This window comes from Convolutriloba macropyga, chromosome 1 (assembly GCF_964194025.1).
Source record: "Convolutriloba macropyga chromosome 1, txConMacr16.3, whole genome shotgun sequence".
NCBI lineage: Eukaryota > Metazoa > Xenacoelomorpha > Acoela > Convolutidae > Convolutriloba > Convolutriloba macropyga.
Genome location: NC_134468.1, coordinates 56,604,402 through 56,621,218, shown reverse-complemented (window position 1 = coordinate 56,621,218; position 16,817 = coordinate 56,604,402). Strand labels below are relative to the sequence as shown.

The 16,817-nt window shown below is 39.6% G+C and overlaps 2 protein-coding genes across 2 annotated transcripts in view; both read right to left on the bottom strand.

Annotated features, from left to right (window-relative positions):
* The window catches only part of LOC142340622 (RUN and FYVE domain-containing protein 2-like), a 208,602-nt gene that overhangs the window by 60,062 nt on the left and 131,723 nt on the right, over positions 1-16,817 (bottom strand). The gene's annotated exons all lie outside the window — the stretch shown is intronic.
* On the bottom strand, positions 3,684-4,880 carry LOC142344221 (uncharacterized). The gene has a single exon (XM_075395811.1). It carries the CDS (start codon positions 4,878-4,880, stop codon positions 3,684-3,686), a length of 1,197 nt encoding a protein of 398 aa, XP_075251926.1.

The following is a 16,817-nucleotide window of genomic DNA, read 5'->3' as shown; positions in this document are numbered from 1 at the left end:
AATTCTATAACATCATCACAGCGCTTCTTGTCTGGAGCCCTTTTCGTAGCTCCCAACTTGCGTTCAATACCCCCAACCCCAACTTAGCTCAGAGGTCTTATAACTTTGCCAGGAGCACGTGCTATATTTTTACTATAGTAACATGCAATATACCATGATCTGTAAGGGGGCACAGGGGGCTAAAAACAAAAAAGTTCCCCTCTAGGAAGTTAGTAACACAATCACAATACGGGACTTACAGTCTAAATTCTGTTATTATTATTATTATTTTGCAGTTCAGTTGTTTTATTTTGTAACAAGGGTTGCAGTTAACACATCTGCATATCACTCTCCAGGTACATTTATTTTCTTCAGAGTAAGGTTTCAGGAAGAAATTCCGGTAAATATTTTGAACAGTCTCTATATTGAGGATGGTTCCAAAACTTTCATAAACTTGAAGAGTATTTGTACAGCAGTTTCGTTGTTCGAAAAATGTTTTTAATTACTCGACAGAACAACCCGGGAGGGGATAGAATTTCTACGCCAAAAAATCCTCTTTTAACATCAACATGAACATATGTACGGGTCACAGATTTACGTTGCCTAAGTCTGATTTAAGAAACACTCTATGCTAAGTGTACGTGACTTCGTGTTTGTTTGCTTGCATGTTATTTGTTGTTCTTATTATTATTGAATTTCTTAGACCAAAAAGTTTTTAGCTTCTTTCTGAAGGCGTTTTTCTTTGGTAAAAGTTTTATTTCTAAGGTCGACTCCCTTCGTGAGGAACTACATAACAGAATGACGTTTTTCCTAAAGCTATCTTCCAAGCTGAAGTTTGAAAGTTGTAATTATATTGAGATCTTGTCACTGTGTCATTTCGAGATACCAGCGAGTGAAAATAGTCCGGAACCCTCTAAGGATGGCGAACCAGACAATGACCCAGCAGAATTTAGAAAATTGCGTTTTCGTACTGGTAACCTTTGCAACTGTTTAATAAAATCCGAATCTGGTGTTCTAGGTGATAGTCGAAAAATTGATCTGCATGCACAGTTTAATAACCGTTGTAATTTCTGAAGGAGAATGTCGGCCAGCCCATAGTAAAGCGAGTTACAATAGTCAAGCTCAGTGAGAATTAAACTAAATCAATTACTGAATCTTTTGGAATGGAGTCTCTGATGGCGTAGATTGTACGCAAGATATAGTAACAACTTGCACGACATGTGTGGACGACAGAGAACACGGCTTGAGTGTCAAGCTTTTATTGAATCAAACATCAGACATCTATAATACACAAGTATATATCTGTACGGACTTCCAATATATATCATTATCAAGTTATGGAGGAGTCGTATTATGACATTCTTCCCCACTCAAGTTCTTGTCACTCTATGTTTATCTCGTAATCTTCCAAATGCTTAGGTTTGATTCGGACCCTGTTTGATCTTTGCGGTGCCGTCGTGGTCCCTTCAGGAACAGTGGCCGCTGGCTGGTCGTCATCTCTGTTTGATCTTCGCGGCGCAGTGGCGGTGGCTTCAGGAACAGTGGCCGCTGGCTGGTCGTCATCTATGACTGATACATCGTTATCCTGTGATCCCCTATTAGCAATCTCAACGTCCTCCGACGCCGGCGAAGGTATGTTTAAAGTGTCGTCGGTTGGCCTTCGCGACAAGTCCCCGGCAGAGACGGTGTCTATTCTACCATCAGGGAAGCTCACCCTCGTCAGATTCGGTGTTACGACCTCGTCTATTTTCACAGGAATAACAGACACCTCATCTTTGTTTCGGACGTGCTTTTTTAAGTACGCATCACTGCCGGCTCGTATCCACCACGCCTGGGCGAAGACACCTCCTCCTGCCTTCCTTGTGAAGTTGAACAGCCTATCGTGAGGAGTTTCGCGGGTAACGGTGTTGATGAGGGTTCGAAGGGCGGACAGTGCTCTAGGCAAGAGATCCTCCCAGGCGGAGCCTTTCCGGCCTTCCGAGTGGAGAAGGCACTGTACGGACTTCCAGATGACACCGTTGTGTTTTTCGTTCTGCCCGTTTCCCTTGGGGTGGTACGGTGACGTTCGAGAGAGACCGATACCCCGTGAGAAGCAGAATTCTTGGAATTCCTCTGATTGGAACTGGGTGCCACGATCTGAGTGTATGAAACTCGGAGGACCAAAAATTGAAAAGAGTTGAGCAAGGCAGCCTTTCACACTGCTTGATGTAATCTTGCGGAGTGGAAAGGCAAAGGGGAACCGACTATATTCGTCGATTACAGTCAATAAGTATTGATTTCCAGACTGTGATATCTCTTTGGGCCCCACGATATCGATGGATAACCTTTCCCAGGGTCTAGTTGACTGAATGAGTTGTTGTTTTGGTGGCTGATAAAACTTGGGCTTCCAGAGGGCACAAGTTTGACAATCTGTTACCGTTTGTCGGACTTCTAGGACAGAGAAGGGAAGCTTATATCGCTGAACGTATTCGTAGAGACGTGTGATGCCTGCGTGCGCAAGATCCCTGTGGAGCTAATGGCAGGTTTTGTTCTCGAGTGAAGCCAATCTGGAAAGGGCGTCGGCAGAAACGTTTTCGCATCCCTTATGATAACTAATGTCGAAACTGTATTGTGAGAGCTCTAGTCTCCATCGGACTAACTTTTCATTTTTTACCCGTGACGTATTGCGACTGAAGATGAATGAGAGCGCTTTTTGGTCAGTTTTTACCAGGACTCTCGAGCAGCGTAACAAATCCGAGAATCGTCGAAAGCCCTCAACAATGGTCATCGCTTCGCGTTCAACAGCTGCGTATGCAGTTTCGACTTTGGATAGTGTACGGGAGAAGAATCCGACGGGTTTTCCTTGTTGACTCAAGGTTGCACCAATCCCTGAGCCGGAGGCGTCAGTTTCAAGGACCAAGGGCTCACCTGGTACAGGAAGCCATAAAATGGCCGTTCCATCTTCTGCCTTGAGTTTTTGAATTGTAGACTTGCATTCGGAGTCCAGGGGAAAAACCCATTGCTTCCGTGTTTTGAGCAACGGTGAGATTTTAGTGAAGAAATCCTTTATCCACTTGCAATTGTAGGCAAAGAAGCCTTCTAGGCGTTTCAATTGGGCTTGGTTTTCTGGTACCGGGTAATCTAGGAGGGTGCGTATTCACTCCGGGCCGAGCGTTTTGTTCCAGCTTCCACAATGTGTCCCAACATTGCGACGGTTTTGGTACGAAAAACGCACTTCGCCTCACTGAGGGTGAGGCTCTCTCGCTTTGCCGCCGCCATGAAGTGATCTAGATTTGCGCCATGTTCCTCCACTGTGCGTCCCCCTATGATGACGTCATCGAGATAGGCCAAAGTTCGTTCTAACTTATTCCGTTTGATGAAGGACAGCATCTCCCATTGAAAGACGGAGACGGCATTCGTGAGGCCAAAGGGGAGCCTGGTGAATTCAAAGAGCTGGCCACATGCCTCAAAGGCGGTGAATGGGCGATCTTCTTCTTTTATCGGGACCTGGTGATAAGCTGATTTCAAGTCGATTTTGGAGAATACAGTATTCTGGGCTGCTTTGTCCAAGAGCACTTGCATATCCGGAAAGGGAAACGCGTCTTTGCAGGTGTATCGGTTCACTGTTTCGGAGTAGTCTATCACCATGCGGGGCTTGTGATCTCTATTTACGAAGGCTTGGGCGCGCCACGGGGACGTGGAGACTGTGATGATCCCATCCGCGATCATCCTTTTAACTTCAGAGTCCATGAAATTGCGGTCCTCGATATTGTGTTTCCGTGATTTTGAAGCGATAGGCTTTGCTTTGTAAACCGAAGGCGAAAAATTACGGGTGGGTCAATTTGCATTGTTGGGAAACCAGGTTGCGTGGATGAGGCGCATATCAGACTTGTTTTTGGTCGGTGACCATTGAAAATCAGGTTCACTTCATGGTGCCTTCGAAGCACGTCCAGTCCAATAATTACGTCTGCGACCAACGACCTAGCGACTGTGAACGCTACATTATACTCGTTTTTGTTCATGACAATTGTTGCTTGTGTCGATCCACTAGTTACCAAGGTGTCTCCATTGGCCAGAGTTGTCTTTTTCCTCTTCTTATTGATCTTGAGGGCGAGTTTTGAAGCTGCTTCCAGAGTAACGAATGATCCGGTCGAACCAGTGTCGATCATTCCCTGCACGGGCGTTCCCTCTTCTTTGAAGAAAATTTCTGCCTGCACAGTGCTGGCCGCTCCTGTAGCACAAAGAACTGATGCGAATGTTTGGTCCCCATTACTGTTGCTTTCAGGGGAAGCATACATGGCTGCAGACGAGGAGCGACACCGTTGTGTACCAGGTTTTGTAGATGACATTGTGGAAGTTGCACAATTCGTATCCGCAACTGCAACAACTGATGCTTCGGGCGACTTGAAAGACTTTGAGAAGTCCGTTGAAAGCTCGATTGTGCTTGCCAAGGAAACACAGCTATCAATATCGGCTTTGGAATCCTCCAGCTCTAACAACCGCGCACGAATCGTGTCGGAACGAAGTCCCGCAATTAGGGCATCGCGGGCTAAATAATCCTTGTGCTGTTGAATGTCCAGGTCGGCACATTCGCAGTTCCCGACCAGGCGTTTCAAACGTCCAAAGAACTGTGTGACAGTTTCGTCCTCCTTTTGCCTAGCACTTAAGGCTTGGTGACGCGCGAACAGGACCCTTGTTGGCTTCAGGAACTGCTTGTCTAGTGTCGCTATGGCATCGTTGTAGCCGTTAGCACTCTCAACAAGCGCAAAGTAGTCGGCCCCTACGTAGGTTCGCAAGAAGACCAGCTTGTCAGCATCTGTGGTGGTGCCATTAATGCGCAGTCCATCTGCAAAGCAACGTTTCCACCACTTCCATTGTTCCGGGGTAGGAGTTGCCGGTAGGTCAGGTGGTTTGAACTTCATCTCGATTTTCTTTTGGGGAACCGATGTAAGTCAAGTTATACACAAACAGAGGAGCAACCGGTGATACTTAAAGAAGTATCGGGGTTGATATTTGTGAAGCCGGTGATACTTAAACAAGTATCGGGGCTTAGAAGAGTAGCCTAGTTTCGAGAAAGGCCACAAATGCAGCGGCGGTGTGAGCAGTAGAAGGTTCCCGTGTGGCCCTCTCGATCCACTCGCTCGCTGAACTTGGCTCTGAGGACCCGTTGTTTGAGGATGCTTCTCACCCCACTGAGTCCTCTGTGATTTAGATGGACCCGGTCCCTTCGAACGTGGAGGTCCTCGTCGTAGATGACCTTGGAAATTCCTCGAAACAACCAACCCGAGGCCTCTGCTGCTAGAATTTGGTTGGTATGTTTCGAACTCTGCGGCTGATAGTGTCTTGGTGGGATTCCAATGACAAACACTCTCGGTGCAAGCGTGCAGGCCCTGTCAGCGAGGAGGCAGAGTTCGTTGGCAATGTCCAACTCAGAGGCTGATGAGGGGTTTCGACCGTTGAAGAGGTCGTTCCCACCAACGAACAGCACGATGGTCTCGTACTGACCTGGCTGTGGAAGGAAGTTGTAGAAGTCTTTGATTCGCGCTCCCGGGGCGGACAAGACGTTAAAATTAGGAAACCTCAACGCCTTACCTTGTGAGTCTGTGAGGAAGAGGTTCGGTGTCGGAGACTCCATCAGGATGTGGAATCGCATGTAGATGATTCAATAAAATTGATGTGTGGACGACAGAGAACACGGCTCGAGTGTTAAGCTTTTATTGAATCAAACATCAGACATCTATAATACACAAGTACATTAACATAGGATTATCATATATATATATATATATATATATATATATATATATATATATATATATATCATTATCAAGTTATGGAGGAGTCGTATTATGACAATGGGGTAGGTTGTACGCAAGATATAGTAACAACTTGCACACACTGGACTAACTTGGTTGGAAAGAGAGAGTTTATCATCTCAAACAAAGCACAAAAACAATACATTACCCGAAAATTTAGAATGCATTGGCAGTTGAATATCACAGAGCTCTTTCACGCAATAATCATAAATTCTGTTTTGCTTTGTGTTTATCCACAGCTTCGCAACATTAAACCATTGTTGCAGAGTGCCGGAAATTCAATCGGAAACTCCTTGAGACACATTGTTGTTACAGAGAAAATAAGCAACCTCGTCATGAGCTTTAAAATGACATTTCACACTGAGCTTCGTAAATAAAATTTCTGATGTTTTACCGATATTAGGTAAAAGGGAGAGTACCTAAAACATAGCCTTGCGACACACCCATTTCAATTGACTGAATTGCTGAAGAATTGCCATCAAACAAAATTTTTATGATCTACCACTGCGGTAACTCCTCATAAAGCTGTAAACACGATGCCCATTTATTAGAATATTTTCAAGAAAAGACAGAAATGTATCAGGGTTTATAGTATCAAATGCGGCTGATATATAAAAGCCAAAGAGTAACGTCCATTTTCATGTGCTAATTTTAGCGAAATATCATTGGTTATCCTAAGGAGTGTTGTTTCAGTTGAGAAGAGTTTTCTATAAAAACTTTGAAACTTGCAAAAATTTTTGTTGCTTTCCAGATGATCTCTCACTTGTTGTAGCACAGCACCTTCTAATAATTTTGAGATAAAACTTAGACTTGATGTAAGACGATAATTCTCTAAGTCTTGGAAATCGGGGTTAAATTTTTAGATGTACGCTTTTACAACCACTGTTTTCAGAGCCTGTGGAAAAACTCCAAATTCTAAAGAAAAATCTAAGAAGTTCAACAGCACGGATGGATAAGAGTCAGGATATAAATTTACAAAACGCGTCGGGATTCTGTTGAGCGCAGACGTACTAGAGATAATTGCCCAAAAAAATCGTCCTGTTCCTTATTATTCACTGTTTTAAGGAGAAGTGGTTTAATCAATTGTTCAACGAAAATCAAATTATTGAATGACCTGACGTTGTAAGGAATGAATTTGTTGTAATTTTAATGCACATATTTTTGGAGGTTATGACATTATCAAGAAGCCCTTTTCCTGTATGAATTTCGCTTTCTACTTGAAGAACTAAGCAAAAGTCCGGAATTTATAATGCTGAAGCGTCATTGGATTTCGTCAAAGAGATATTCAGATCACCTAGCAGAAGCATTCTGTCAAAAAGCAACATTTTCTCCTCAAAAAAATGGGTGAACTTCTCAAAAAAATATTTGAATTTACCTCCAAGAGTTCAATAAACAACAATAAATAGTGAAATTTTTCGTTATTCTTTAAGTATCATGAAACAGCATTCAAAATATTCAGAAAAAAATTCCAAATTTTGATATAGAGGGTGAGATCTGTGAAAAAGTTAGATTCCTCCACCTCTTTATGGACAATATTGTTGTAGTAGAAAGTTTTCATCTGATGTATTAGTAATCCAAGATTCAACACATAATCCAGTATGAATTTCGTTTAATTCTAGAAGTTTTAGTTTTTTGTCTTATACGAACAGAACAAGCATTGTGTAAGAAAAAACGAGCCGATTTTTTTCTGAAAATAAGGAATTTTCCATCTTCAGTCATTTTTGGTTATTACAAATAAGATATTCATGTGCAGTATCGTCTTGATTAAATTTGGAAACTTTAACTTTTTTGGACAAGTAATTGGATGATTGAATTTCTTCATCATCGAACTTAAAGACAAAGTGAAAGGGGTCGTGATAAAATCTGGTCACTGGGTAGCTAAGCCAGTCACTCTGGTTTAGAAATCTGACGGATATTGAGAAACTCAACATCGTTTAACACAAGTAGGGGGGTTTTTAACATCTGATAATACCGAGGAGCTTGTGTTTGTTCCCGTCTTCACTTCCCTAGAAGAGCTTTGTTTTCTTTGTGTAGGTTCCAAAACAAATTCTTCAGCTTTACTTTTCTGCTGCCCGCAATGCTTTGGCGTTTAAAGGGCTATCATTTCTATTTCTTCTAAGTCCAGTTTCAGCCGCATTCAGGAAGGAATAGGTTAGTTTTCCAAGCACCGCTACTTCATCACAAGGATCAGAAATGTCGCGGTTTGGTGAATAGACGCATTCCAGTTTCGTCTCGATAGATGATATTCTGTCAATGGCTGATAGTTCAGCAGCAAAATTTGGCGAGAATGTTTTAAACGACCAGAAAACCATTCTTTTAAAAATTGAAGAGTTCAGGATTCCTAAGCAAGCATGACCAACGTATACATTTTTTGCCTTTTACACAATTCACAGTTTTTAGAGGATTACATTGCTGTATACAAATATCGCATTGTGGCTCAGTAGGCGATTGCATTGGTGGTGCCAGTTTAGTTTTGGGGGTAAATTGGGGAATCAGTGGGACAAAAAGAAAAATCCTCTAGGGCTGGGAAAAATTTCAGACAAACAGACACGGAGATCATCTAATAAGTTCATCACAGCAATTAGGCTAAATTTGCTTTAAACCCGTTTTCTATGTTTCTAATTACCTTATTCATTTCGGAATGATTTGAAACGAATTTTGAATATATCAGCAAAACCAAAGTTGTCCATCTCTGTCGAGCACTCAGGGAGATTATCGATGAATTATTGAATCAGAAGATAACCTAGTGCACCTTGTGAAAAACACATAATGTGGTTGTTTAGGGAGTTGAAAGCGTTTACCATTTTTCACTTCTTTTAGGGGTTTAATAATTTTTTTATCAATGAAAAGAAAGCCCATCCTCTAAAACAACAGTCCGTCATATCGGTGCGGCATGTCAACTCCTATGTTTTTTTACGAATCCTGACAGTAGCAGAAAATTAAAGCAACTTTTGCGAAAGATGGAAAATGGAAAGCAGCAAAAATAAAGTCAAAGAAGAAATGATAAACAGCAATGCAAAATAGCGTGCTGTGATTTAGAATCAAGATTAGAAAAAAATTATTAAGCATTTTGAAAAACAGTCTCCCGTCCTCTACAATGGTTCCTATTTAGCTTCTACAGCAGCGCGCATCGCGTGGCGTGTGCAACAGGGAGGTAGAGTATGAAGATACGCGAAAACGCGCAACTTTTTTATGTTCCTGAGCACGTCCAAATGTGAATCTTCTTTCTTATATCTGATCCTGGAAGCCAACCTTTGTACAATTTTTGATGCTGATGGATCAGCTCCTCTTGTACATGAGAAGAACACAAGATGGCGTTCTCGACATTGATTATCTTTTTCTCGTATTTCAAATCCTTAATGAACTTGTGATGTTTGTAGGCATCCCGTATGCTTCGTGGGCAATTCTTAGCAAACATATTAAATACTTTTCAATCAAAAACGCTATGCTAGAACGAAAAACGAAGAAGCCATTTGCTTTGGTATCTAGTCGAGCGTTGTCTAACAAAGTCTGAAAACAAGGCTCTGTTCTACATCATCGCAGACCTCGTTCAGCAGGTTTGCAAAACAGTCCATCTCTGGCTCATTAAAGGAGTTGACTATAGGTTTTCAATGTGAGTTTTTCAGTTATTTTTTTATTTCCTGCGTTAGAGTGGTAACCTACTAAAAAACGGGAGAATATTAAAATATACAAGTTTTAGATAAATGACGCATGCAGTTAGTAAAATTCCAAATAGAAATGTGCCTGTGCTCCATTAGCAGCAAAATTTTGATTTTGACGTAATCCGAAATGTCTTCAATTTTAAAGAAAAATTGAAAAAATTGCTGATATATTTTGAGGCTTGAACAATTAAATACAAAAATGGCTCATTAATGAAAGTTAACATGATCAATTGGAGAGAATTGCACGTAAAATTTAACTATCTGCTACTTAGGGAATGGTGAGAATCACATATCTCGAGTTTTTTGTAGGAGAGCACCGACGATAGGTGCTTGAGGAACACCAATTCTATCAATTAATAGGGTTGATATCACGCCAAAACTGTAGATATTGCTTGCGTCTTCTTAGATATACTTTTAAGATTTAAAAAAGTGCCTCCAGTTCCGAGAGATATGGTTATGGTTATTAGCAAAATACGCGATTTAGTGTCAAACACCTTCGCAAAGTCGATGCACAGAACGCTTAATTTTTGGATCAATTCTATGTCTTTTTGTTTCTACTTTTTGTCCAGGAAATATATGAGTTCTGGCGCAACAATTCGGTCATCTTCTAAAACTGTACTGACTTAGTGAATATTTGATTGAAAGATGCAATAAATTTAATCAAAACGAAGTTCTTCAAGAAACTCTGGGCAACAACAGACGAGGCCAGTGTGAACGTAGCTATTATCAGCTTGGTTGCTTTCTAGGAAAATTCTTGCAACTTATTTTATCTTCCAGTAAATTGAAAAACGTGGTCTCTTTGTACAGGTTTGAAGTGAATGTATTGGTGACTTGCAAAGGGAATTGTAGTATATTTTCAAAAGAGTTTGTCTCATTTTGTGGGGTCCGGTTGATTTGTTGGGAATTAGTTTCAGTTATTTTTTGCTAATACGTTCTTCTTTGCAATAAACTGCGTTGATTTTGCTATCAATGTGAATATTAGAATTATTGAAGACTGATGTGAAGTACTGAATGAAAAGTTCAGCCATTTAATGCCGTTTGGTGCTAGCGTTCTGCTAAAATGAGCACGAATTTAGGAAGTAATTTGATTATTTCTATATCTGTGTTTCACTGAAACTTCTCCCTTTGGAAAAGAATTGCTCGTTTTCTGCAAAGTTTTTCCAGAATCCTAATTGATTTTTAGAGACGCGTTAATTTGTGCAGTTTGACTAATTTTTGATATTTTTGTTTATTCACAGTTTTGTTCTCATTCTATTGATTTGATGAAAATTTTGAAATCAAGGGCGGTAAGAAGTATTTAAGTGGTCTGGTTCTCGTAGACAATTATGTTATCGCTGTAGCAGTTCTTCAAAATACGTATCAAAAATATTCAAAACGTTTCTCGTTAATACCTTTTAATTTGTGTCTCCCAGTGTGTTTTTTTCAAAAGCTTATTCTACTTCAATCGCTTACGATCGAATTTTATCTTCATTGGAGTCAACTGATGTTACAATTTATCTGTGGTCAGGGAAACGTTGACTGCTTTGTTTAAGTTCATTTTGGAGGCTCACATCATAATTGCAGTTGACTATTGAGTCTGGGTTTTTGCTTAACAAGACGTCTAGTTGATTTTCCGTTATTTTGGTAAAGTTACGTTCAGCCAGGGAGTCAATTTTGAAATTTTAATAGTCATCAAAGTGTGATGACATATATGACCGTGCGTTCGATACGTCGCCCGTTATAATATTTTTTTGTGAATTGAACCTAATCTTTTTCTTCTTACATCATTTATTTTCCATAGATTAAAACTTGGGTATGCTTTGTTGTATGCTCAGTATATTGACTATTTCATACTCAATTATGATAATTACAGTCGGAACATTTGTCTGCTAATGGAATATGTTCACGAGGAATGTCCTTTTTGACTGCAATGGGTGCTCCACTATGTCTTGTTTTATTATCAGCTGTTGTTACTTGTCTTTTCGATATAGGTACAAGAAATATAAGACAAGACCGAAGAATGCCGATGGGGTATCACATCATAACCGCGATTAGGTTAACTATAAAAATCGTACTCGTGTAAACAAACTGAGTTTTAAAGTTTTTTCTGCTAATGAGTAACAGGCATCAAGCAATAAATTTGAAAATTTTGTTTTTTGCAGATTGATAATTTTCATTGTGGGTCCCGAGTTTCTTGAATCTTCTCGGTAAGAACATTTGTTATTAAAGGAATCCACATTTGTTTTCGAATATCTTAATAATTAGGTTAAAGGAAAAATGAATTTCATAACTGTGAGTTAGCGCTCCAACATTTTTTGGGCATTGATTTTGCTTTTGGTGTCTATACTACTGAGTTTAAAGTTTCCAGGGACCAAGCATTCATAAGAACTGTCAGCTTGTGCAGAGCCCTGTTTGCGATCTCGGCTAATCGGGTTTTTTGGTTTTAATCTGGATGTTCTGAGTTGTTGTTTTTTAGCGACGTACCTACCGAGCGTTTTTAATATAGCAAATTTGTTATCTTCAACAATGAGATGTTCAAGAAGTTTCCAATCTCGGCCATTTTAGCATGCCGTATATCATCAGCTGACCTTGGGTCTGTTATGGCTTCCGGTATGACTCCTATTATGTTTAAAGACAATGTAGTTTTTTAGGGAATTTGGACTGGTTTATTGCGGTTCATTTTCCCTAGATTTTGTTGTCGGTTAATGGCAACGCAGAGACAAATCTTGTAATCAAATAGTTAAATTAGAAATAATGGTTGACAACTGTGGCGATTAACACGAAATTCAGTCCATATTTATTACCCCAAATTACCGCACTTTTACATTCATGGTGATCACCTTTAATTTATAACTTCCTTGACTTCTTATGACATCCGATCTTAACTAGCTATTTACTCTGATAATTTACTTCTCTAAAAGATCAAGGGTCATCATATCACACATAACAATATGAAAAGTTGGGGACAAATCTAGTATAAATAGCACGTGTTAGCTCCTTGTTGCATTCACTCATTTCATAAATAACCAAGATGTAAATCAGCACGTGGATGAGGTACGTATATCTTTCCATACTTTAAACAATTAACATTATACTTTCAACACTCCTCCTATCATGTTAAGTGTTTGTTCCGAGAAGGACATCACGAAAAAGTGATACTTTGGTCCTCCCCAATGCTTTTGTAAGTGTGTCTGACGGCATGCGATCGATAGGTAAGGAGTTTAGCTCTAATAGTCGACTTTGGACTAAATTCCGAACGAAGTGCACTTTTAATGAAAAGTGCTTTGTCTTTCCGTGATTCATCGAATTTTTACTTAGAGCAATACAAGCTTGGTTGTTTGGTTGTCTACAAAGACGTTTACTGGCTGCTGGATTTCTAAATCTAATTCTCGTAATAGGTTAACTAAATGTACTGCTTCTTTACTGGCCTCTACTACGGCGTTAAGCTCAGCCTCAGCTGTTGAAGTAGATACACACTTTTGTAACTTGCTAGCCCAACTGATTGCACCTGAACTAGTATTAAACAAAAACCACTTGTACTTATTCTATTGTCTATGTTGCCTGCCCAATCTGAGTCTGAAAATCCTGTTAACTCCAGTTTCACACTTTGTCTAAAAATCATCTTCTCTGATTTTGTACCTTTTAGGTAACGTAAATACCCTTTTGCCGCATTCCAATGTCGCCTTCCAGGATTTTCAACAAACGAACTCAATAAATTGGCTGCGTGCGCAATATCTGGTCTACTTGTTAATGCCAAATAGTTCAAACATCCCACTATACCCCTATAATCACATGATCGCATTTTTCTATGCTCATTGCTGCCTATTTCTGGTGAATCTAATTTTGATAGTTTCAGGCTAACATCTAAAGGTGTTTCCAGTGTCTTTGATTCGCTCATGTTAAACTTCTCTAGTAATTTTTCTACATATGCTTCTTGGCTTAGCATAATTTCGTTTTGTGTTCGCTCAATTTTTATATTTAAGAACCAGCTAAGATCTCCATAACTGCTAATTTGAAATTGCTCACTAACTTTATTTTTAAAGTTTTCACAAAAGCCTTCCTGCAATCCTAATATCACCATATCATCTACCCAAAGACACACTAATCCTTCTATACCATTTTCTCCTTTCTTTATGAAAAGACACTCATCTTGAATAGCCGGCGTAAAACATAATTGGTTGAGAAAAGTTTTGATTGTTAAGTACAAATTTCTACCGGACTGTTTCAATCCATATAAACTTTTCCTAAGCTTACAAATTAATGGATTTCCTGGCTTGTCAAACTTTCAAACCCTTCAGGCTGTTGCATAAAGATTTCTTCTTCGATGTCAGCGTTTAAGTGTGCTGTTTTGATATCCGTTTGTTTTTACTCCGTGTTTTTTATATACTGCGTAGCTTATCAGTGCTCGAATTGTTGAGAGGCGTGTTGTTGGTGAGTAGGTTTCGTTGTAATCCCGAACTGGAACTTGGCTAAATCCTTTTGCCACGAATCTTGCCTTATACTTTGTTATCTCACCACTAGGACCAAACTTAAGAGCAAAGTGCCAGCGGCTACCAATGGGTTTATCTCCTTTGTTCTCTACCAGTTCCCAAACTTTATTTTCCACTAATGAGTTGTATTCTAACTTCATTTCCTCGTACCAGTTTTTATCCCTAATTGCTTCATCAATAGACTTAGGTAGCAATTTGTTGTTAACAATTTCACCAAGGAAAGCTACCGGGTTTAAATCTCTATCACCATCTGAATGATGCTTGTTGACTATCTCCTCCTTCTTTTCTTTGACTTCAATAAACATTTCGTTTTCGTTGAAAGTTACATTGCGAGATTTTCTAACCTTAAAGACCCCTTTGTCATTTGGAGTACCTACCAGATAAGTCTTACTATTGTCTGAAGACCCTAAAAATATTCCTTTTTGAGAAGTTCTATCAATCTTACCACGAAAGTTTTTTTTCAACATGAACGAAAGCTGAACAACCAAACATTTTGATAGATTTTAAGTTAGGTTTCTTCTTGTACATTGCCTCAAGAAGTGTCTTCTGAATACCTGAATGGAAACAGAAATTTTTAATCTCACTTGCCATGTTAAGTGCATATGGCCAATACTTTTTTTCTAAACCTGACTGCTCTAAAAAACATCTAGCCATTGGGGTGATTGTCCCCCAATTCCTCTCAACCTTTCCGTTTTCTTGTGGTGTATACGATGCCGAGAACTCAAGCCTAACGCTTTTTCGTCCACATAATTGTTTTGTGTCATTTGACACACATTCCCCTGCACCGTCACAAGCTAAGGCTCCTGGTTGTCCTATGTCTGCAAAGAACTGTTCAACTTTTTCAAAGGCCTCGTCCCTTGTCCTCAAAAAATATAGTTTCTGATATCTGCTAAAACTATCCACGAACCCTATTGCATACCTATGACCATCAACCGCTTCCGGTTGGATGGGCCCTAATATGTCGGTATGAACAATTTCTAAGACTTCACTTGCTCTTGTTCCTGAGTCTCTTGGTACTGGAAGTTTCTTTGATTTATTTAGCTTACATAATTCACAGTTTGCTAAATCATGCTCGTTTACTTTTCGCCCCACTGCGTGATCTTTTAATTTGTAAATGTCCTCAACATTGTTATGACCCAAACGCTTATGCCACAAACTCAAGGGATCTCCATTCGCTAAGTTGCACTGCTCACCGTAATCAATGTTGTGCCAGATAAATAAACTATCTCTTTCCTCGAAAGGGAAAACTGTTCCGTTCTTAGTTCGTATTTCTAAAGTCCCACCAAAGACGATCTCATTGCCTGTTGCTCTAAGTTTTGACACTGATATCAGATTCTTGTGTTGTTGGGAACAAGCAATGCATTATTTAATCTTATTTTGCGCGCTAAGCCATTGGAATCCAAAACCCTAATTTCAACTGTTCCTTTCCCACTAATTGAATTTTTACTGCTGTTTGCATTAGTGATGGTACCAGAATACTCCTTGTCCATATCTATGAATAAACTTTCATCTTGAATCATATGACTGGTAGCACCTGAGTCTAAAACTAGCTCATTTGCAAGGTTGTTTTCCGCCGTCTGAAAGAAGATCTCTTCTTCGTCTTCTTCTAAATTCTGCTCCTCAACTAAATTTTGCGTGCCCCTTTGGTTGGTTCTCCTGCTTTTACTTACAAACTTTTTCTCGTGTTTCTGTTGTTTTCTGCAAAATTTAGCTATATGTCCGTGCTCACCACACTTAAAACATTTCATTTGAGAAGCTTTGGTTTGTTCAGAAATCGTTTTTTTAAACCTACATTCTTTTGCGATATGTCCCATTCTCTCGCAGTTGAAACATTTCCGTTCCTTATTAAAGAATACGCTCTCTGTTTTGGTTTTTACATTTTCATTATCAAAGTTTATCAGGTCTCGTTTTATTTCCTCTAGAGTTTTCTCGTCTTTGCTGTATTTCACGAGTGTTGCAAAATTTTCATATTCCTTCGGGAGCCCTTTTAGAATTATTGAGACAAACATTTTTTCACTAAATCCTTCATTCACTAGTGTTAAGTTGTATTGCATATCATCTGCTCTGGTGAGACAATCTACTATACTCTCACTTGAAGTCTTCCTAGGGCTAGTTAATTACGCTATCAATTTGTGTAGCTGGGGTCTCTCAAAACTTTTGAAGCGTTTACACAGTAGATCCCAAGCTCTAGTACCATCACCCTTATGTGGTCTAAGAAAAAGAACAGATGTTTTGTCTAAAGCCTGAACTAACTCGTACCTCAATGTCTTCTTTTTCTCTTCTAATTCTTCCCTCCCATTTTCTATAGCTTGCCTACGTTGCTCCTCCGAAGAATTATTTCTAACAGCTGGCACATAATCTAGATAGGTGGCTTCTCCACTAAGAACTTTACCAAGTTTTAAAGAGTGCATACGAGCCTCAAAGTGTTCAGCAAAATACAAGAAATCATCTTCACGCCCGCTGAATACCAATCTTTCTAATTTGGAGCTCATTGTTAGGTCTGCCTTACTTTCGTTTACTTTCCGTTCGTCTCAAACTAACTCGTTAACTTAATTGTTCACTACTGAACCAAAGACTTATGCTGCCCCAATCTGTCCTAAGCTAGTGCTGCTCTAGGTAAATATTCTTTTTGTAAAAAGCTTCGGGCTGTAAAAAAATCTTGTTCGGACTTAGATCAAAACTCCTTTCCTTTCTACGCGTGTTTGAATCTGTTGCCTGTTGGTGGCTGTAATATAGGGCGACGAAACGGTGCGTCGTTATGTTTGTGTATCCAAAAAATCCTTTATAGCACCAGGTTAGCACTTGTTGTATATGATAGCACTATTAGAGAAACTAAAAAAAACACTAAGCAAAAAGATTTTGGTCGACTTAATTGACCTAGAAGTTGGTGTTCTGTTCGAGTTCTGTAGTAT